The sequence below is a fragment of the Camelus ferus genome, chromosome 33 (genome assembly GCF_009834535.1).
Source record: "Camelus ferus isolate YT-003-E chromosome 33, BCGSAC_Cfer_1.0, whole genome shotgun sequence".
Taxonomy (NCBI): Eukaryota; Metazoa; Chordata; class Mammalia; order Artiodactyla; family Camelidae; genus Camelus; species Camelus ferus.
Genome location: NC_045728.1, coordinates 18940299 through 18963143, shown reverse-complemented (window position 1 = coordinate 18963143; position 22845 = coordinate 18940299). Strand labels below are relative to the sequence as shown.

Sequence of the window (22845 nt, the reverse complement as noted above, 5' to 3'; positions counted from 1 at the left end):
AACGCCTTCTTTGACTCCCAGAGCCATTTTACTCACCACATGATAATGCCAGCTCCTAATCATTCATCTTCTGTGGTAGTCAGGAATTATGTTTCTGGCCAGCTTCCTTTGAATAGATTTTTAGTATTCTGAGAAGCTTTTATGTTTCGAAACGTACCTGTTGACAGCTCCCTTCATTCACGTCGTCATCCTGTACTGGTACCTTTGCCGCCAGCATTCTTCCAGGTCCTTGGGAGACTGTGTTTTGCTCTCCTTCTGGACCCTTCACAGGAGCCTGCACAAGGGTGAGGTTGTAATGTAGCCAGTGACATCAGGGTTAACTGGGAGGTGAGTAAGTGAGTCTGTCTGTCCAGTCAGTGCTTGTATGTGCAAAAAGCATGACTATATTTGGAGCCTTCCAACGTGGACCTTTTCAGATAATAGGGCTGTGTGGGTAGTTTAACCACTCGCCCAAGAAAAAGTAGACTTTGACGTGAAGAAAAGTGTTACAGTTCTTCACTTTCTTACCCCATGGTACGGTTGTGCATCAGTCCCCTTCATAATGGAATTACTCTTGACTTTATATTTCACACTGTGGCTCTGAAATGAGACTAAGGCAGGTCCAAAACCTGTCCACTGAAGCATTCTGCAGCTGTACAGTTTATACCCAGCATTATGCTACTAATTACTTGAATTTGGTGAACAGCAAGCATGGAGTCAGTAATCTCCAGAATATTTTGGGGGGTTGGGTATGGAGCAGAGAGGTAAAGAGTTACCAGGATGACGTAAAACCCCCTGGAAAATTAGCAAAGATGAGTTTCTCACACCTGGCAGTACCTGCAAGGTGTTCAAGTGTTACCGTATGTTTCCTGCATGTCTCCAGGCCGACCTCTGGAGGCCTGGGGAGCCTGCGTCTGCATCTGGGAGTGTGCTGCCCTGTCTGGTGCTTTGTGTAGTAGTCAGAACAGATGTGGTTCCATATCCTTTGCCATGAAAGAAATTTTATGTTTTTAACCACATCCGTTGGTGCCTTCCTTCATTTGTATCATCCTGTAGTAATGCCTGTGAAGCCAACATTTTTTTAAAAACATAGCTCAGTGAAAAAGCCTGAACTGAATAATTCTCACACTTACATAGTACTAACTTGAACATGCATATAGTTACTATTAGCATTAGTAAAAGTATACATTTTTAAGAAGGGTCTAAACTCATAGTAATTTTGGTCATTGCGTATGTTCTCAAAGATGACAACGGTACAGCTACCATCATCATGGGGGGAGATGAAGACAGAGGAATCTACACAATTTTTTTTTATGGTTAAAAAAAAAAGTCCTATTTTAAAAGGTTAGTAGGCTTGGGACCATAGAGATTTCCTTAGCACACTTTCAGGGCCCTTCCCAAGCTGTCCTGTCTACTTTCCCAGCCTTGGCTCCCAGTGCTGTCCCATCCTTTACAGTCCTGAAGTCCCCCTGTTCTTTCCCACCCTCTCTTTCCCTTTGCCTGTAAATTCTAACTCACTCAAGACTATCGTGACTCTCTTCTGTGAAGTCTTCTCTGTCCTCTTGGATTCCTTTTGTGTATGTGTGTGTGTACACACTAATAAAGCAAGTCTATTAACAGGTGCTTTCCTACTTAGAGGTCTTACATCCACTAACCTGGCGTATGGTAAATAATCGACAAATACTTGCTGGAGAAAGGAAGGAAAAGGCAGAGTGCCCGTGAGAGTTCATAAATTTGTACAGTAGCTTCTTGTGTCATGAGTGTTTAGGATTTGTATGGATTTGAAGATTATTATTAACATCATTGACTTGGTAGTTCAGATTGTGGATGAAGGTGAGAGGTATTTGTTTAAATTACTTCTTTTGGAAAGAATTTTAGGTTAATTCTGTATTAATAACCCACAGATTTGGGATCTAGCTCTGCCACTGACTGTATTTAAATTTTCTAATCCTATTTCCTTATCTGTAAAATGCGAAATTTTAATATTTTTATTCATTTTTTTCATTTATTAAACACTTGTGTTCTAGACATTATTTTTAATCTTGAAATTTTAACCTTTAGATAATAATTTTTCTACTTGTATTGCATAAACCTTTAGAAAATGCACCAAAATGTTTGCTTCTTTTGTTAGCTTTTTTGTCTACCACCTTTTTTTGGAAAACTGCACAAAATAAATTGTCTTTCAGGTATACAGGCACCAGAGATTGTGGTTTCAATTCTATCTCTAAATAATTATATATATGGATAGGTGATGTAATCTTAGCCCAGCATCTGAATGATATATAGAAATTGCTTTTTGTCATTTCCTTACCAGGGAAGCATTGGTTGCTAAATAGCATATTAAAGAGATTGATATGCAAGATTAGCTATTTTTTTCCCCAACCAGAGAAAGTAATAGAAGGTAAGAAATTTCATGCAAATTTATGCAGTGGATGAGTTACCTATGATTTCTAGCATTCATTTCCTCAAAATATGCTTCTCCTGTATAAACAAAACATTTTCTTTGCTTTTATCTTGTTGAATGGAAAATTGATTATCTTAATTGTACCTCTGTTCAAACCCACTTATAAATGACTGTGTGGCAAACTATAAAGAAACAGAATAGAGAATTTCAACATTTGAAGGTTTTCACTACACAAGTGAACTTTAATTTTGGATATTAAGTTTTAATTTGGATATTAAAATCATGAGCTAGTTGATTGATTTCTTGGTTAAAGAAAGCTTGTAAGTGAGAGCATGTGGATAATATACTTTGTATATGTCATGTTTTAGCAGAGAAGGTGCTAGGTTGGTGCTGAGAGGTTTTATAGATGGGAAGAGTGAAAACTAGGAAATAATGAATTTGAAATTTTACAATGTTTTCTTACTGTCTTTAAGGTAAAGGTGGTAAAGATGTAGGAAATTGATGGTAACTGAGATTTTCATTCTTTCTATAATATAATGCACTTAAGATGTTCTCATGTAGAATTTTAAGATGTATTTAAAGAATTTTAAATGAGAGGTAATCTTTTTTCATGATTGTAAGCCATTGCCTATTATGTGCTGCACATTGTGATTTTTTTCTTCCTAATTTTAATGTGCAGTTCATTTCAACTAAATTTGAAAATAGAAGCCTAAAATGGAATAGACTTAAGACTACGGAGTGGTACATTTAAGAAAATATTAGCATGGCTTATCTTAGAGCTGGTTTATTAATTTTTATAAATACAACCTTAATTCTTTGTTGCCAAAGTATCATGGGGGAACTAGCAAAGTTAATGGAATTTAAAACGCAGAACATCTTAGAAAATGACATTTTGCTCATTTAGGCATACTCTTTTATAAAGTACTCTATCATTTAAAAAAAAAAGTAGAACTTCCAGTAAAAGATGACTATGTAACTTTTCAATTAAATAGTAATTGTGGAATTTTAAGGGAACTTGGGGGCAATTCATAATTCATTTCCATTTTTAAAGAAGAAAAGACTTTCATTTACTACTTAAGGAATATTGAGTGATTGCTTTCTTCCTTTTTTTTTTTAAGTAGAAAATTCTTATCCTATATAGAAACTTTTAAGAATATTGGATTTATAGTTGGTTGGCACTTATGCTCTGGCCAACAATTCAGGTCATGACTATTTTGGTCAATTTCAAAATAAAAGATGGGATTTGGGGTAATTGCAATTTATGTTTAGGGAGGTTTAAAATATCTACTCTGATTAATAGAGGCAAGCTTTGACCTGGGTAATTAAAAAGAGTGCATACTGCAAGCAATTTTACTAATGCTTGAACAGTAAAATGGGCTCTGATTTAAGAGGTGTGAGTTCTCATAAGCCAGTGTAATAATTCCTCAGAAAACATCCAGAGTATTAGATGCCATCATTGAGTGGATTATTTATTTTGCTTGATGCATAAGGCATGACCTGCTTTTCTGTGAGTTGTTTTATTCGTCCTGTTGTGTTATCCTTAAGTTTTGGGTGTTCTTGAAATGTAAACTCAATGAGGTCAGAAAACTTAACATTGTCAGTCTCTTATTAAGGCTCTTTTCCCAAAGTCTGAATTACTATTCCTTAGGAGAAGTGTTAAAGGTTCGCTTTTTCTTTTTGTTACATGTTTTATTATATAACAGCTGGAACTAGGTGAGAACTTAAAAATGCATTTGTTTTATAACTTTAAGTAGGTATGATCTCTTTAACCATCTTAGGTGTAGATATCCTACATTCTATTTATTCATTTATCTTTTATAGGACATTTTAGTTGTTTGAATTTTTTGGTTATTATGAATAATACTGCTAGGAACATTCGTGTGGAAGTTTTTGTGTGGACATACTTTTCACTTCTCTTGGCTCTGTACCTAGGATTGGAATTGCTGGGTTGTTTTGGTAATTCTGTAACTAACGTTTTGAAGAACGATCTATTTCCCAAAGCAAAATACCCTTTAATTTTAAGTTTCTAGTTTTATCTCGTCTCCTCTCCCATTGAGTCATTGGTGCTATAATGTTGATAGATGGGAGGGGAAGAAAAAGAGAAAGAAAATAACCTTGTTGCTGTGATTTTTTTTCTTAATGGGCAGTTTTTTGGTGTGTTGTTGTTGTTTTAACTAGCCAGTTGGAACTGATCCTACTCTTATTAGGAGGCTGGCTATCAGAGCAAGGCAGTTGCAACGCAAGTAACAGAGGCCTCTCTACAAAACACCAAAAGGAAAAATCGGTTTTGGTTGGAAATGTTCATTCAACGACATCTCATTCACTGAGATCAAAATTGCACGTATCCTTGGAAGATATGCCATCATGGTTTGTAGTTTCACTCTGCAGGAGTGCTTTCCCCACTATTTAGCATTTTTGCCTTTTTGTATGCATGTGGTTGATGGATTTTCACATTCTACTGGATTCATTCATATGCACTGATCAAAACCTGAACGCATTCAATTCATTTCTGATTTTAAATTGCTGTTTATTTTTCACCAAACATGAGCCAGTTTTAATCCCTGTGGAGAGTAGTTTTCCAATAGCTTGCTGAGAAGTTCAGGCTGGACTTGAATTTCCACTTGGAGAAGTGATAATGAATTGATGGAACAAACCATGAAGAATGTAGTAAAACCAAACATGCACACGACTGAAAACCCATCCCATGAGTGTTTTCTTGCTCTAAAGCTAGAGCTTAACCAGCTCCATCATGGTTTTTCTCCTCTCCCTGAGCTATGACGGTTTTGGCCAAAGGTGGAAAATAAAGACATGTAGCAGGAGGGGTGCTTGGTCCCACTCATTCTGTGGCTGTTTTATGAATTATTGTAATACTATGAGTTCCTGCCCTTAAAAATGTCGTTTATGACTTTTGCTCTGTGTTTTTCTGCTTCTCAACAGCCTGAAACAATTCTTAAGAGAGAGACTGGCAAGTGTCACTAGGTAGTTGAAACCTAAAGCATGTTCAAGGCTTTTGGGGATAGATGACCTCTCAGAGCTCAGAACTGTCCAATTTGAGACCTGTGTTACTAGCATCAGTTTAACCCCAAGAAGTGCAGTTGTAACAGGCAAGTAGTTCTTGACTTGGCAGTGGTGGTTCATGTTAGGCACTCCTCTTCTCCAAATGCATATGTGCACAGACTAAGAATATTTTCTGTATTGTTTCAGTGGTTTTGTGGCTTCCAGGAACCCCAGATTAAGAACTTCTTTTCTTTTTTCTTTTTTTTTTTAATTTTATTTTTTATTGAAGTATAGTTGATTTATAACATTAGTTTCAGGTGTAAAGCAAAGTGATTCAGTTATATATATGCATACATATGTATTTTTTCTTTTCAGAGTCTTCCATTTTATGTTATTACAAGAAATTGAATATAGTTCCCTGTGCTATACAATAGGTCTTTGTTGTTTATTTTATATATGGTAATGTGTATCTGTTAATCCCGAACTCCTAATTTATCCCTCCCCTGCCCTTTACCCTTTGGTAAACTATAGTTTGTTTTCTGTGTCCGTTGAGTCTGTTTTTGGTTTGTAAATAGGATTTGTATCATTTCTTTTAGATTCTACATATAAGTGATATCATATGATATTCTAATAATTTAGAACTTCTAATCTCAAGAACACCCTTAATCTATTATTGTATTAGAGAGTTCATACAAAACTTCTTTTAGAATCTTTTAAAAACAATACTTTATCTCTTTAATTTAAAAATATTAGTTATTTTAAGATACTTTTAGATTGGTAGAAAGAGGAGAAACCCTGTAACCCAATCCTCCTACTGAAAGCTTCCTCTGTATAAATTTTTTATTAGTATGGTCTTCGTACTTTAGTAATTCATTGTGAAAACTCTTTTGAATGTCATTAAAATAATCTTTGGGGGGGGGTCTGTTATTTCTTAATTTACATACAGTAAAATTCACTGTTTGTGGTGTTCACTTCTGTGGGCTTTGACAAATACATAGTTGTACATCCACCATAACTGAAGATACAGGATAGTTCCATCATCTCAAAAAATTCCTTCTTGCTTCCTTCTCCAGCCTTGGCTCCTGGTAATCACTGATCTGTTTCTGTCCCTATAGGTTTCCCTTTTCCAGGATTTTATATAAGTTGAATCCTTCAGTATGTAGCCTGTGGAATCTGTCCTTTTTTGCTTAGCAAGGTGCATTTGAGACTTACTCATGTTGTTGCATATATCAGTCCTTGTCGAGTAATATTCCATTCCCCAAATGATTTACTACTTAGTTTACAATGTAGTACTTTTATTTAAACTTGAACTACCATCCTTAAATACTGTGGTTACTTCTAACATTGATACTTTCACTCTTTATAACCTTATGTCACTTTTATAGTTTCAATTTTATTCCCTTTTGTGTGTAGTCTTTTATATTTTCCTAATGAATACACTACTTACTCAGGCGATTTAAATCTATTTCACATTTCTGCCCATGCTAGCCTCAGGTTTGGGGAAAGCAGAAGAGTACTTAAGAAGGTTAAGACCACCAGACTGTTGAAATATCTTTTCCCAGTTTGCACAGTTTGTTAATAATGATCATAAACATTTTTGTAGACATCTTCACATACTCTCTTGTTTAATGTTCACAACAACCTTGAATGCTAGATGCCAGTGATCAGGTTATACATATAAGGAACCGGAAGCTCCCTGAGTTAGTTGATTGCTTAAGGACACACAGCTCGCCACTGGGGGAGCAATCAAATCAGGGTCTTGTGACTCATCTTATATTAAATTGTGCATTATTTTGAGAACAGCAAGCTGGACTTTTAAATGTGTTTTATTTAATGTCTTCTTTAGTGTAACTTTCCTTTGGAAAGAAGAGAACAAGAAACAAAGTTGATGTGATGCACTATTATTTAATAGGGTGTTATGAAATTGAAGCATTGTTAGTATCCTGTAGAGCTCTGTGAGAGAAGCAAGTGAGTAAGCAGTTTAGGAAGAATAATGAATTTTGCACAAGGCAGATTTGAAAGAAATTTCATTTTACAAAAAGTCTTACTAAGGTTAAAACGCTGAATCACAGTCTCTCTTGCCATGCTGTGTTTCAGATTACATTCTTCTTTTATAGTAATGTTCAGCACACAATAAGTGTGCACTAAACAGTCACTGATTGACTATTTCAAATTCTGAAGATCCTTCCAAATTTGGGATTTGATCTTTGGGGCTTTTAATATTCATGTGCAAAACCTCTTTGGCTGCCATTCTTGACTGTGTTCACTTCATGTGCTGTTTATATCTCCTCTTCATAGTCTTTTAATCAGATATTCCCATTGTTTTGGAATGCTTGAAAAAAGTAAAGAAGGTACTGAGAGGAATTTGGGTAAGCTGTACTCGATCTAAGAGAGAAATTCTGTTAAACAGGTGGCCTTTGTCTGAATCTCCTACGTTTTCCCCCTGGGTATTGTTTTTATCATTCCCCACCATCCTGTGTTCCCTCTTCTCGGATGCCTGTATGATCAACTGACCAGAGCTGATATGTGTTGGCTTCCTCTCATTGGCTGTGTCTATTATATAAATGCTGGATGTTAGAAAAGACAGATGTTTTTGAGCAGGATCCTCATAATTGTAGAGTCCAGAGCCCTTGATTGAAGTTGGGGTTTTCAAGTGTAATTCAGCCAGTACATATAAAAGTGCCAACAATACACACCTTAGCCAGATACCAAAGAGCCAAATGTATAAAACGGTGTTAGGCTAAAGCCCAACATCACAATTATGGAATAAATTTCTAGGAGGCAGAAATAAGCTGAAAGCATTCAAAAAATTTTAGTTAGTATTATAACATTATTAAAATTAGAGGGGACGCTTGGGATCAAGATGGCAGAATAGAAGAATGTGGAGGTCACCTTCTCCCACAAATACATAAAAATTACATCTAAGAATACTTACTGAACTCTGGGAGAAGATCTCATATAATCAAGCCTGCAAAAATCTCACCACGTAACCAGATAAAGGGGAAAAAAAAAAAAGCGGGGGGGAATGTGAACAGGACCTGCATCCCTGGGAGGGAGCTGTGAAAGAACTATTCCCTCACCCTGGGAAGCCCCTTCACCAGCAGGCAGATCAACCGAGACAGAAAGGAAGCTTCAGAGGCTGGGAGGAGAAATGCAGCAGCTGATCTGCCCCAGGCAGAGCAGAGAGAGACCAGCACAGAGGATCTGTGCCACCTCGCCGCACTCCCCAGGCCTGCTGGCGTGAGTGGGGCCTGGGTGCTGAAACTCAGGCTTCAGAGGACAGACGCATGGAGAGGACTGGGGTTGGCCATGCAGACAGTCTGAAGGGGCCGGGGTGTGATACGAACCACAGCTGGAATGTGTGCAATGGAGCCCAGGTCTGCCATAAAAAGTCTCTGTTTTAACACATATGCGCAAAGGGAAGGGAGGGGCAGAACCCCACCATTGCAGCCTCTTTCTTGATGTGCTCACGGCCTGCAGCGCTCTGCCTCTAAGACCTCTGGGAGTGCTCAAGTGCTGGTGGGTTGCCCCCACGGGGACGCAGGGTGTAAATCCGAGCCCACTTCCTGGGGTCAAACAACTTCAGAAGTGGCGCTGAAATCTAAGCCATGTCCCAGGTGGCTTTGGCAGATTTACACCACAGTGCCTTTGAGAGGTCAGCACCTGTGGGACGTCTGAGTGGATTACTGGTGCCCTGCTGGGGCAAGTCCAACGCTAGCAACAGGCGTGTGATGTGGAAGCGGTGCTGGGGTCTGGACTGAATCCACAGCTCCACGCAGATCCAGGTGTTCAGCTACACTCCACCTAGAAGAAATGGACACGTTTCTAGAAACATACAGTCCACTGAAACTGAATCAAGAAAAAATAGATAATGTGAACAGACTGATCACTGGAAGTGAAATAGAATCTGTAATTAAAAAATACAAAAAACAAAGCTCCCTGCAAACAAAAGTCCAGGACCAGATGGTTTTGCTGGAGAGTTCTACCAAGCATACAAAGAAGAACTTATACCAGTCCTTCACAAACTCTTCCAAAAGACTGAAGAGGAGGGAACTCATTCTATGAAGCCACCATCACCTTGGTACCAAAACCAGACAATGACACTACCAACAAAGAAGGTTACAGGCCAATATCTTCAATGGTTGCAGATGCAAAAATTTTCAACAAAATATTAGCAAACCAAATCCAGCAACACACTCCCCCAAAATTCACACACCACATTCAAGTTGGATTCATTTTAGGGTCACAGGAATGGTTCAACATTTACAAATCAATCCATGTGATACACCACATCCACAAAAGATGGTCACATGATCATCTCAATAGATGCAGAAAAAGCATTTGATGAAATTCAGTAGCAATTCATGATAAAAACTCTTACCAAAATGGGTATAGAGGGAACATATCTCAACATAACGAAAGCTATTTATGACAAACCCACAGCCAACATAATACTTGACAGTGAAAAGCTGACAGCCTTCCCTCCATAATCTGGAACTAGACAAGGATGCCCACTCTCACTACTTCTATTCAGCATAGTATTGGAAGTCCTAGCCAGAGCAACTGACAAGAAAAAATAAATAAATAAATAGGATCCAAACTGGATCTCTGCATTGTTGCTCTATGCAGATGACATGATACATGGAAAACACTAAAGAACCACAGGAGAACTACTAGAGCTAATAAACCAATTCAGCAAGGTAGCAGGGTACAAGATTAGCATACAGAAATCTGTTGCATTTCTTTACACTAACAAATATCAGAAAAGTTAAAAAAAATTCCCTCTTAAAATCACATTCAAAAAAAATACTTAGGGATAACCCTGACCAAGGAGGTGAAAGACTTACACCTTGAGAACTATAAAAACACTAATAAAGGAAATTAGATTATTTGAAGAAATAGAAAGATATCCCATGCTCTTGGACTGGAAGAATAAATACTGTTTAAATGGCCATACTACCCAAAACAATCTCAGATTTAATGCGATCCCTATCAAAGTCCCCAGGGCATTTTTCACAGAACTAGAATAAATAATCCTAAAATTTATATGGAATCACAAAAGTCCCAGAATTGCAAAAGCAATACTGAAGAAAAAGAATGAAGCATGTATTTTTTTGATTTAGAGTTTTCTCTGGGTATATGCTCAGGAGTGAGATTGCTGGATCATATGGTAAGTCTATTTTAGTTTTTTGAGGAATCTCCATACTGTTTTCCATAGGTCAGGCTACCACGCAATAGAAATAAAAGCAAAAATAAACAAATGTCACCTAATTAAACTTACAAGCTTTTGCACAGCAAAGAAGACTATAAACAAAACTAAAAGACAACCTGTGGACTGCAAGAAAATATTTGCAAATGATGCAACTGACAAGGGTTTAATTTCCAGGATATAAAAACAACTCATAACAAAAAAAACCCAATCAAAAAAATGGGTGGAAGACCTAAATAGACATTTTCCCAAAGAAGACGTACAGATGGCCAGTAGGCACATGAAAAGATGCTCAAAATTGCTGTATCAGAGAAATGCAAATCAAAACTACAATGAGATATCACCTCACACCAGTCAGAATGGCCATCATTAAAAATTCCACAAACTACAAATGCTGAAGAGGGTGTGGAGAAAAGGGAACCCTCCTACACTGTTCGTAGGAATGTAGTTTGGTGCAGCCACTGTGGAAAACAGTATGGAGATTCCTTTAAAAACTAAAAATAGACTTACCATATGATCCAGCAATCCCACTCCTGAGCATATATCCAGAGAAAACTCGTAATTAAAAAAAATACATGCACCCCAATGTTCATAGCAGCACTGTTTACAGCAAACAAGACATGGAAGCAACCTAAATGTCTATGGACAGATGAATGGATGAAGAAGCTGTGGTATGTGTATATATATATGAATACACACACATGTACACAATGGAATGCGACTCAGCCATAAAAAGAATGAAATATTGCTATTTGCAGCACATGGATGGACCTAGAGATTATCATAGTAAGTGAAGTCAGAAAGACAAATATCATATGATATCACTTTTATGTGGAATCTAAAACAGTGATACAAGTGAACTTATTTACAAAACAGAAGCAGATGCACAGACATAGAAAACAAACAATGGTTACCAAAAGGGAAAGGGGTGGGGAGGGATAAATTAGGAGTTTAGGATTAGCAGGTACAAACTACTGTATATGAAAATGGATAAACAGGAAGGTCCTGCTGCACAGGGAACTACATTAAATATATTGTCATAACCTATAGTGAAAAATAATATGTGTGTGTATAACTGAATCACTATTCTGTATATGAGAAACAACATTGCAAGTCAACTATACTTCAATCAAAAAAAAAAAAAAGTGGAGAGACGTTGGACCATTACAGTTTGGCATTATGATGCAGGAACAGTCATTTCTCAGCGCTGGCACTTGCTCTTCTGTTTACTGTTCTGGACATTTGCCTTAGTAGATAAATGCTTATTTTCAATAGGCACATTTAATAATAGCATTAATCTTTCTGTGCTCACAATTCAGAAAAAAGTTTTTAATAATTTCTTCTCTAACTTTATACATGGGATTTATAGCCTGTGTAAATCTCAGAAATCAATCTATCTCTTAACTATTGAAGAGGGTTGGCAGTACACAGCAATCAGAACTTATATCTTAAATGTCAAACCTATGAAGTATTATCTTCCCAATGCTTTCTTAGAAAGTCGTTTTGAAATTTTATTAGTGAAAATAAAATGTGTTTTGAATACCTCCCTTTTTCTCTAAAATTTTCCTTATAATCTTTATGTTCTTTGTCAGGATCAGAAATAGTTTACCATGAATTTTGGAATCTTCTCACCATATTCTGAGGTGTCAAAGTTGATATTTTGTTTGTAATTGATACAATATGGGAAGGCTCCTTTTAAAAAATCCTGAGTGGATTTAATATTTAAATATAATTCTTATAGCTTATTTTGTTTATTTTTATGAATGCTTTATAGTATACTGGAAGACAAAACAGATCATTCTCTATGTTTAGACTCTTAATTGATTTTCTCACTACCAATCACTGCCTGACCAGGAAGAATGCACACTCACTCCTTAACCCATTGTGTGCAGTGTGGCTTCAACCTCTACCCCTTAGTAAAGTGGTTGAAATCAAGTCTCATTCCCTCTTATTTTATGAACAGTTAAGGTCTTTGGTGTAACAAAATTTACTATGGTGCTAAGTGATGATCTCCTAATTTCTGTGTGGTACAAGGAAATAATCTATTCTCTTTCACCCTCCATCAGCCCTCCTCTCTACTCAGAGATGTCTTGAGTTAGATAACTTTTTTCTTTTAATAAAGCGTCAAGAGTGTTACATTTCTTACTGGAGTATTTTGTACTCTCTCACTTTTAACATTAGGATTTCATTTTTGTTTTTGCTTTTGGTGTGGTTGTGGATATGCTCAGAAAGAAAAAGAAATAAAGGAAATACAGGATGTATGGAAGCATATTTAAGCATGGGTTATGCCTCTGTGTTGCCTGTCTGCCGGAGGAATTTTATACAATATTCCATTCTAAAGCTTTTGAACTTCTCAAAAGTACAACCCTAACTCATTCATTTTTGCCCACCCATCATAGGCTAAATATACTAAGCACTCAAAAAGTAATTTTTAATTCAAGCTGAATGTATTTTTTGAATGAATGTAAGGGTCAAGAACCTGACTGTGCATAAATCCATATGTGTAGAAATAACTAGATTCTTTGTGTATAAGCCCTTAGTGTGTGTATAGATTCTTATGTGAGTTTTTCTTACATGATCCTATAGAGGGAATTTTAAACATAACTTGCAATTTTTATAGGCATTGTCACATATTTCATTTTTCCATACCAGTGACTCATTTTTTCCTCCATTAAGATGCTGATTGCTTATTTTCCAAGCATCTGCAACTAATTAAAATCTTTACAAGTTCCTTAAACTTCTACGAAGTAAATTTTATACTTGAGAAATCCGAGATGGAGATTATGTGGTTAACAATTATCAATAAAAATTATTCAGTCAGATCTAAATTGCTGAGATTTCTAGTATTAAAGCCCTATCAATAATAAGTACTTATATATTCCATGTTTAATAATAATAAATAGTATTGGATCCCACTTTAATGTTTTCATATTAAATTATCTTTATTTTATGAAATATTTGGGAACCTACCCTTTGCTTTTTGACTATATCAGTGAAATGTTTAAAAAATGTTTAAAGAAGACAGTTTACAAATGCTGGAGAGGCTGTGGAGAAAAGGGAAGTCTCCTACACTACTGGTGGGAATGCAGTTTGGGGCAGCTACTGTGGAAAACAATATGGAGGTTCTTCAAAAGACTAGGAATAGACTTACTGTATGACCCAGGAATCCCGCTCCTGGACATATTTCCAGAAGGAACCCTACTTCAGTATGACACCTGCACCCCAATGTTCATAGCAGCACTATTTACAATAGCCAAGACATGTAAACAGCCTAAATGTCCATCAACAGATGACTGGATAAAGAAGAGGTGGTATATTTATACAATGGAATACTATTCAGCCATAAAAATGACAACATAACGCCATTTGCAGCAACATGGATGTCCCTGGAGAATGTCGTTCTAAGTGAAGTAAGCCAGAAAGAGAAAGAAAAATACCATATGAGATTGTTTATATATGGAATCTAAAAAAACCAAACCAAAACAAAACAAAAAGCATAAATATAAAACAGAAATAGACTCATAGACATAGAATACAAACTTGTGGTTGCCAAGGGGGCGGGGGGTGGGAAGGGATAGACTGGGATTTCAAAATTGTAGAATAGATAAACAGGATTATACTGTATAGCACAGGGAAATATATACAAGATGTTATGGAAGCTAGCAGAAAAAAAAATGTGACAATGAATATATATATATGTTCATGTGTAACTGAAAAATTGTGCTGTACACTGGAACTTGACACAACATTGTGAAATGATTATAAATCAATAAAAAATGTTAAAAAAAAAAAAAGAATAGAAAACAAACTTACGGTCACCAGGGGGTAAAGGGGTGAAGGGATAAATCAGGAGTGAAGGGATAAATTGGGAGTTCGAGATTTCCAGATACTAGTACTATATAGAAAATAGATAAACAACAAGTTTATACTGTGTAGCACAGGGAATTATATTCAATATCTTGTAGTAATTTATGGTGAAAAAGAATATGAAAATGAATACATACATGTATATGTGTGAATGAAGTATGATGCTGTACATCAGAAATTTACACATTGTAACTGACTGTGCTTCAACTAAAAAATAAATAGATGCATAAAAATTAAAAGAGAGAAAAAAAAGAGGACAGTGTAGGTCGTACAAACTTATTTAACACTTTCTGAGGTGGACAGTCTCCTTTTGGAGAATTGCAAAATTGGGCGGAAGGCAGCATGCTTTTATAGGATAAAGCATAAAGAATAAGGAAAAGAAAGATAGAAGATACCTGATTAGTTGGGGCCACATAACCAACTTTGTTTAGAGTGAGAGGACCCAGAGTTGACTTGGTGTTTGGGGATTCACTGACTGGACATACCACCTTTCTTTTGGTCAAGTGGAGCATTTACAGAGACACAAAACGATGAGTTTTGATTTGCCGATGAGGCACCCCAGACAGGAGTGGCTCTATCATAAGCCTAGAAATGTACTTCGATGACAGGGATGTGGCCTCTACTCCCATGGTATTTACTTCCTGGGAAGGGATGCAGACATCTAGGTATAGCACTGAAGAGAATTCTACAGTGAGTTTTACTAAGGAAGTGATGTTCAGAAATGTTAAATCTGAGACCTGATTACCTGAAGTTAACCAGGCTTGCTATAATAGAACTATGCACTTGGACTTTATCCTTGGTTCCTAACAATGAAGACCTAAAACCTTTGGAAGTTCCTGAGTGATGTATCGAGTGTCTTTCATTATTCATAATGAGCCCTGGTCCAACCCGCTTGAATTTATGCTAATGAGGTGACAGGGTGGGATCTTTAGAAAGCTTCAGAGTGGGTGACTGGTCACCAGAAAGGCCAGGCACATGCTTTTTAGCCCCACCACCCTTCCGGGGAGGAAGTTGGGTCTGGAAATTGAGTTACAAGACCTTGAACAACAAGATTCTGAGAACTTCCAGGTTGATGAACATGTTGGTGTGCTGGGAAGGTGGTCCACTTAGAGAAGACATGAAGCTCTGTGCCCTATCCCCACCACATACCTTGTCCTATGTGTATCTTCCATTTGGCTATTCCTGAGTTGTATCCTTTATAATAAACTTGTAACCAGAAGTAAAGCACTCTTCTGAGTTCTGTGAGTCGTTCTAGGAATTAAACCTGAAGAGGAGGTTGTGAGAATCTCTGATTTGTTGTCAGCCAAATAAAAGTGCAGGTTGCTTAGCAACTACATTTTGAAGCTGGCATCTAAAGGTGGGAAGGGGCTTGACTTGTTCTAGGACCTCAAAGAAAGTGTGGCTTCAAGGGTTGTGAGCAGGTGATAGACATGATCAGATTTGAAACTTATTTAAAAGAAAACAATCTAATGATGACACAGAGAATTGGAACGATCAGAAGAATGGTTACAGGGAGACTCACTAGGAAGCTGGTGCAGTGTTCCACGTAGCAGGGAAGAGAGGCTTTGGAGACAAGGGTAGTGAAACTGCAGATGGACACATACAATGTGACCTAGAAAGCACCCCCACATGTTTTATGAAGCTTTGTAAAATACGCTTGATTCGGAAGACGTAATTGTACAGGCAGCAAATTCAAAGCTTTAGTGGTGAAAGCTGAGATTCAGGGTGATGTGGGAGAAGACGTAGCGTATATCCAGGTTTGTGTGACCTTGGTTAAGGTGTTTAATCATGTGAATCACAGCTACTTAATTTTGAAAATGGGAACAATAATCCTTTATCTTCCTACGTCACAAAGTTAGAAGATGAAGGAAAGTAGTGTATGTCAGAGCACTTTATAGGTTTGTTGTAGAAGAACGCCACTTCTCATTTCTTCTGCATTTCTTCTCACCATCAAAACTGAAAGCAAAATAAAAGCTAGTTGGGGGACATTTTTTATTGGATATTTTCGTCTGCCCTACTTATAGTTGAGACTTCCAAATAAGTGTTTTAGGAAAAGTCATTCCTATTTTAGGTGAAATATTTTTTCTCAGTGGCTCTGAAACTGTATTTCAGGAGCAGCCAGTTCATAGAGGTGCCCCTGATCTCTTTGTGTGTGTGAACTACTTTTTGTTTATTTCTCAGGGCCGTGAGAGAGGAGTGTGGGTGTTGTGATTGGTCATCTTGTTTTGTTTTTTGAGCCGGGAGGGTGGAGAGAGATGGGAAAGTAATTAGTCGGCAAGGGAGGAGTGGTTGCAGCTTCCATCCTGGAAATACCTGAAGAGAAAGGCACGTTGACAGCCAGGATCTGTAAGGTGAAGCCTGCGTTCTGCCAGATGCTAAGTATTTCGCAGGGCTTGTGGAGTCAATTCGCTCTTGATTGGCTGCCCCCCAGAAATAGAAAACATGCCTTTTGTTTTAGTGCTTCTGTGAGTAACTGTCCTGGAACAGTTTATTGTATCATCAGGGCAGGGGCTTTGTCTTACTCACTGCTACACCTGCAGATCCTAGTAGTGTGTCTGTTGCGTATCTTCTTAATAAAAACTTGTTGAGTGAAGGCATTTTTGTAAGGCGTCTTCATAATATTTACTAAACTTTCTTAGACCGTATTTAACATGTACAGCTATGCTTATGAGCATAATGATTGTCTGAAATGTAATATGTATCCATGTGGTCTGCAGTGTCTGGTTGGTTCTCCCTCCTTAGCATCTCTCATACCTGTTCCCCACCTCCCTCCCCACTGCCACTTCCTTCATTGAATCCCTTGTCTTACTTGGATTATTACTGTAGTTTTTAAACTGATATTCTACCTTCAGATCTTAAACCTTCCAACCACCCTTCCCATTGCCGCTAAGGTAGAGCATCTGTAAGGTATAAACTTAGTCTCCTGCTGAAATACTTCAGTGGTGCCCCTTTATTTACCTCAATGAGTTTCCAGCCATCGATATGTATGTTCTAGATACATCATGGAATGTTACAGTCAGTTGGGAGGTGATAGTTATAGCATAGTATTTGTGCTGTCTCTCATGAAAATGAGTCCAGAGAGAGACAAAAGTGAGGATTGTGCCATAGTTATAAATTAGCTTTTAAATGGTTCATGAAATCTCAAGGATAGAAACAGCGCAGCTAGAATGTCCATTTTCTTTGCCACCTTTTAGAACTAGAAAGAGCATACTGCTAAACTAGACCTTGCCAGGAAGATAAACACTGCTTTTCTCCATAATATTTTCATTATGTCAATACCCTGTTTACATAATGACTTTTATTAATGCTTGGTGCTTGTTGTAGATGATAGCAGTTTAATTTATTTTTTAATGAAGTTATTAATATAGGCACATTATGCTTTTTAATAGAGATATCATACATTTTTATAGTTTTATACTTCTAACCATTCAAAGGATGAAACAAACAAACAAAAAGATCAGTATGAAATTGTGTTTCTGAAAGGAGTGATTGCCAACTCATATTTGTCTGGCATTGTCGTGAACTGAGGAGTGTAATGTAGCACAGACAATGCGGCATGGCAGCAACAGTGCAGTCATCTTACTGGTCAGGAAATAGCAAGACCTGAATGTTGTCAGTTACAAGAGAGTCATGGTAACACACATCCAAACAATACTTTATCCATTTAAAAGTAAATTTTAATTATTTTGAATTAGTATTTTCCTTCAAATAGATAAACATGTACAGTGGAATACTGAGTTGAGGTATTTATACCAACTTTCACTTTCTAGTTTATTTCTTACTATACTGTAGATATTTTGTGAAGTCTACTTGTTTTATAGTAAATGTTAAAGGAGCATATTAAATGGTTTTAGGTGTTAAAATACAATTAATTGAAGCATTCTGCTTGATGTGTCAGACCACAGATCTCAGAGTCAACAGAGCAACTAGAAATTAGGGGAAACCTCCAAGAAGCAAGCAAATTACAGAGTTGGTGAGCCCAACTCTTCCTAAATCTTTTCAGTGTCACATTTCACAGGCTGAGGTAAGACCCATAGGAAACCAGACTAACAAACAGCATTTGGAAGCCATAAGAACAAAACAGAAATGACATATAAGTAGCTGAGTACCATGAGAGAGAGTTTACAGTTTGAATCTAGGCAAGGTAACTGCCTGTTAGAACAGAAATCCAGTAATCCTCAGAAAAACCTGACAGAATTCATCGTTTCTGTAATATATTATCTAGTGTCTAGTTTTCTATAAAAATATTAAACATGCAGTTAAGCAGGAAAATATGATCCATGACCAAGAAAAAGGCAGTCAGTAGAAACTCTTAGTTAGCCTAGACTTGAATTTAGCAAATATTTCAAAGCAGCTATTTTAAATATTTTAAAAGAATTAAAGGAAAGTATGTTTGAAGAATTAAAGGAAAGTATAGGTATGACTAAACAGATAGGTAGTCTTCACAAAGCAATGGAAACTGTATTTAGACAAAAAAAAAAAAAAAAAAAAAAAAAATCCCGAACAAACCTGGTCTTAGAGCTTGAAGTTTGCTAGGTGGGCTAAAAAACAGTTTGGAAATGTCAGAAGAGAGGAACAGCATCCCTGAGGACCCAGTAGAAATGACCCTGTGCAAGGAACAGAAAGAAAAAGATTGAAGACAAATGAACAAAACCTCTGAGAACTGTGAAGTAGTCCAGTGCACATGCTGTAATCATGGAAGGAGCAGTGAAAAAGAGGCATAAAAATATTTGAAGAAAGAGTGGTCCTATCTCCCCAGATTTACTGAAAAACATTGACAGATCCAAGAAGCCTGCAGAGCCCCTATAAGATAAAGAGAAAATTCTGAAAACAGCCAGAGGAAAATCACACTTGTTGCTTACACTTCAAGGAAAAGACTGAAATTATTTGTTGCTGATGATACAATTCAGGCTTTTAAGAAATAAATTAGAATTTTGGAAAACTTGTATTCATCGATACTTTCCAATAATCGACTTTGGAAAATTTGTATCCACCAATAGCTTCCCAATTACTTTGAAAGATATTTTTTATAATATTGATAGCGATATTAAGAAATATGATTTTTAAAAAATATTGTGCAATGAAGTGTGTCAACATTTGAAAGTCCACATAAGGAAGATGTGCATAATTTAGTGAACCAGTATTTTCCAGATGACCAATGTACTATGTTACGAAGTCATTCACTGGTAAAGGGGCCTTTCAAAGTGCCACGTAGACCAATGAATTCTAATGTAACAGAGTACAGAAAGTGTATTCATGTGGCTTCAGATTATATATTGCAACTACTTTTAAACAAACTGCCACACATCAAGGTTTATTGTCGTATCAAAGAAGAGTAACTGCTATTACCTAAAAAGGCTGTTAAATTACTTCTCCCTTCCCCAATTACCTACCTCTGAGAGACTAAGTTTTTTTCATGTATTTCAACTAAAACAACATACTGAATGCAGAAGCAGATGTGAGAATCCAGATGTCTTCTTCTAAGCCAGACATGAAGGAGATTTGCAAAATGTAAAACTAAGTTCTTTTGTTTTGGAAGTTATAGCTGTTTTCATAAAAAATACTATTTATATTAGTATATATTAATATGTAATAATATAGAGTTTATTATTACTTTTAAGCTTATGAGGTTTTTTAATTCTTAGTTTTAACTTTTTTTTTTTTTTTTAGTTTTTTAGTTAACTTTTAATACAGTAAATGTCAATAGATATAATCCACGTCAACAGAAGCTCTTTGAAGTCTTTCGTACTTTTTAAATGTAGAGATGCCCTGAGACTGAAAAAAACTTGAGAATTATTTTGAGTCGGCTCTGTCTCCTCCACCTTTAGATAGCAGATTACTTTGAGAGCATCAGACTGGAAAATTGGAAATACCTTGTAGCCCAGGAGATTAGTGTTCTTGAGTATATGATGACATTCAATTTTTGTTGATATCCTTGGTTATTTTCAAGTGGACCATACAGTAGGCTGTTGAGTGTGCCTCTTACTGTGTCTAATGGCAGCCTTTTCTTTTTCTCTTCTGATATTTGTTTCCAGACCTTTTATTTTTAACAGGGAACTTTATCACGAAAGCAACAGAGGACCTTTGCTGTGGTGACTAATCCTTATTTTCTTTACTTCTTCCTCCTTTTGTTATGTTTAGAGGTTATCAAGGGAGAGCTTTTAAAAAGTCTTAGGGGTCTTCACAGAGGCCTGCACAGTCAATTGCTATGCTGTTCTGGGTTGTTATTTAGTTTCTGGGAAAGAGCATTAACCATTCGAAATCAAAGAAGCATTGAAGTTAGTCTCACATGGTGTGAAGAAGGATTATAAAAATGATAACTAAGAGAAATTCATCCAGAACTTTTGTTTGTCTGTTTTTAGTCCTGCTTATAATTTGTTGAATGCACGTAACAATGCCTGTTTGTATTTCTTACCTACTAGGTGACAAGACCAATCTGCCAGGGATAAATTTATTATAAGGGATGTTCATTGTATAAATGTGTAGTAAATTTATTTTAACATTGCATTACTTTATTCTTTGACAAAAATAAACCATCGCAAAACAAAAGCAAGAGAGCCCACCTGCCTACCTACCTACTTGCATGAAACTGGATGATTCCCAACTTCCTCAGTGTGTTACTGCTTTTTCTACATCTTGGTGTTCGTCCTATTTTCTGGACTTGTACTTAATTTGAATTTAGGATGCCTCTCACTATTAATGAGCTTGTACAGATTTTAAGACTTATTGTGGCCTAGAAATGTTCAGACAAACGTTTCTGTACTCTTTTCTGGTCTTTTATTTTTTTACCTAGTATTTTTGGTACTTTTGAAACTTGCATAGTGGATAAGAGCATTGTAGCAACCTTATTTTATACTTTATTTCTTTGATAGTTGAGTTACATGGAAGTAATAAAACTGACAGTTTTTTCCCATATTATCTTTAAGGAACTCAGTAGTGACTTACTGTCTAAACTATATTTTGTTCAATTTTTGAAATGACATGGGTTTTCTTTCTCAGTGCAAATAATTACGGTTCTAAAAGTTAATAGAGGCTTTCACCAGAATAGAAGACTTCTAATTTGAGGATCTCAATTAGGGGTATTTATTGGGGTCTGAATAAGACCTGATTATTCATCAGCTGTTTTCTTAAACCATAATTTTCCTTGTGTTTTCTTAGGTCAAAGATGAAGAGGAAGCCTTTCTGGATTGGAGTGATGATGATGACGATAATGGATTTGATCCCAGCACACTGCCAGATCCAGATAAGTACAGGAGCTCTGAGGAGTCAGACAGTGAAGATCTGGAAAATAAAACTAGGTATGTTTTCACCATTGGTAGCATTAAGTAAATGGGTCTTCTCCTTTTAATAAATTCAAAGATGCGTGGAGACAAACGTCTTATGCTCTTGTCATTGTTTTAAGGTTCTGTAATTCCTGTTAACAGATATAATGGTGATATGAGGGGTGTTTTCTTGCTCTGTTCTTTTTTCTTGTCTTTCTTTCTGAGTATTGTAAGTATTAAATATTAAGTATTGGATGCACTAGGGTATATTTTAGTACAAAAAGAGATAAGATTTTATTTTGCTACACTGTCAAAGACCACTATTGATACAGTGTTGTTAAAAATTATCTCTGAAATTTTTAGAAAGGCAGTTACACTTTCACATTCTTTGATATAAAATTAAGTAACAAACACACAAAATAATGGAAAACTCATACACAAATAGCCCTTGACAAATTCTCTCAAATTGGAATCTGTTTGTTTGTAATGTGGACTTCTTTGCTGGCATGTCAAAAACAAATGAAAGTGATGAATTGAATAATAGTAAGACGTGCTCAGCATGTGTTTTCAGATTACTGTGTGTTAGGTTATATTGAGATTCTATTGATTTAAAAGTTGACGATATTGAACTGCATGGACATTCTAAATCAATGAACCTATTTAGAAGGGAGGAGGGAGGTCCTAATGACAGATGAGGTTAATATGGTTGAAGGGAAGAGGAGGCCTGTTAGAACCTCCAAAGTACTAGTCCAGAGTGTGGAGTTGAAAAAATAGGCCCCAGAGAGCTATAATCTGGTTTTAACTAAGAACGTTATGAAAAGTTCTCAAAAAGGTTATCCCCTTCGGAGAAAATGCTGTAGGGAGATCATTTGAGTTATTCTTCATTTTAATCATTTGAACAGAGAATTATTTTATAATAGTGAAAATGATTTCTCCAAAATGTAGTTTTCCCACATGTTGCCAGAAACTTGAGACATTTGCTATTGGACAGCTAGGCAATGGACATGGTAGCTTTCTAGTTTAGCAGACTAGATACTGAACATGTTAACTTTACTACCGCAAGAAGCACCACAGGTGAAAAGAACTTATTAGGATTTAGGAAAATATCTAAACGTATGCCAGGAGGG

The 22845-nt window shown here is 36.5% G+C and overlaps 1 protein-coding gene across 1 annotated transcript in view; it reads left to right on the top strand.

The window, feature by feature from the left end:
• The window catches only part of DDX10 (DEAD-box helicase 10), a 214185-nt gene that overhangs the window by 177489 nt on the left and 13851 nt on the right, over nucleotides 1-22845 (top strand). Inside the window, exon 17 of the mRNA XM_032472750.1 lies at nucleotides 21615-21754. Coding sequence (XP_032328641.1) covers nucleotides 21615-21754 — 140 coding nt within the window. The remainder of the gene's footprint in view (nucleotides 1-21614; nucleotides 21755-22845) is intronic.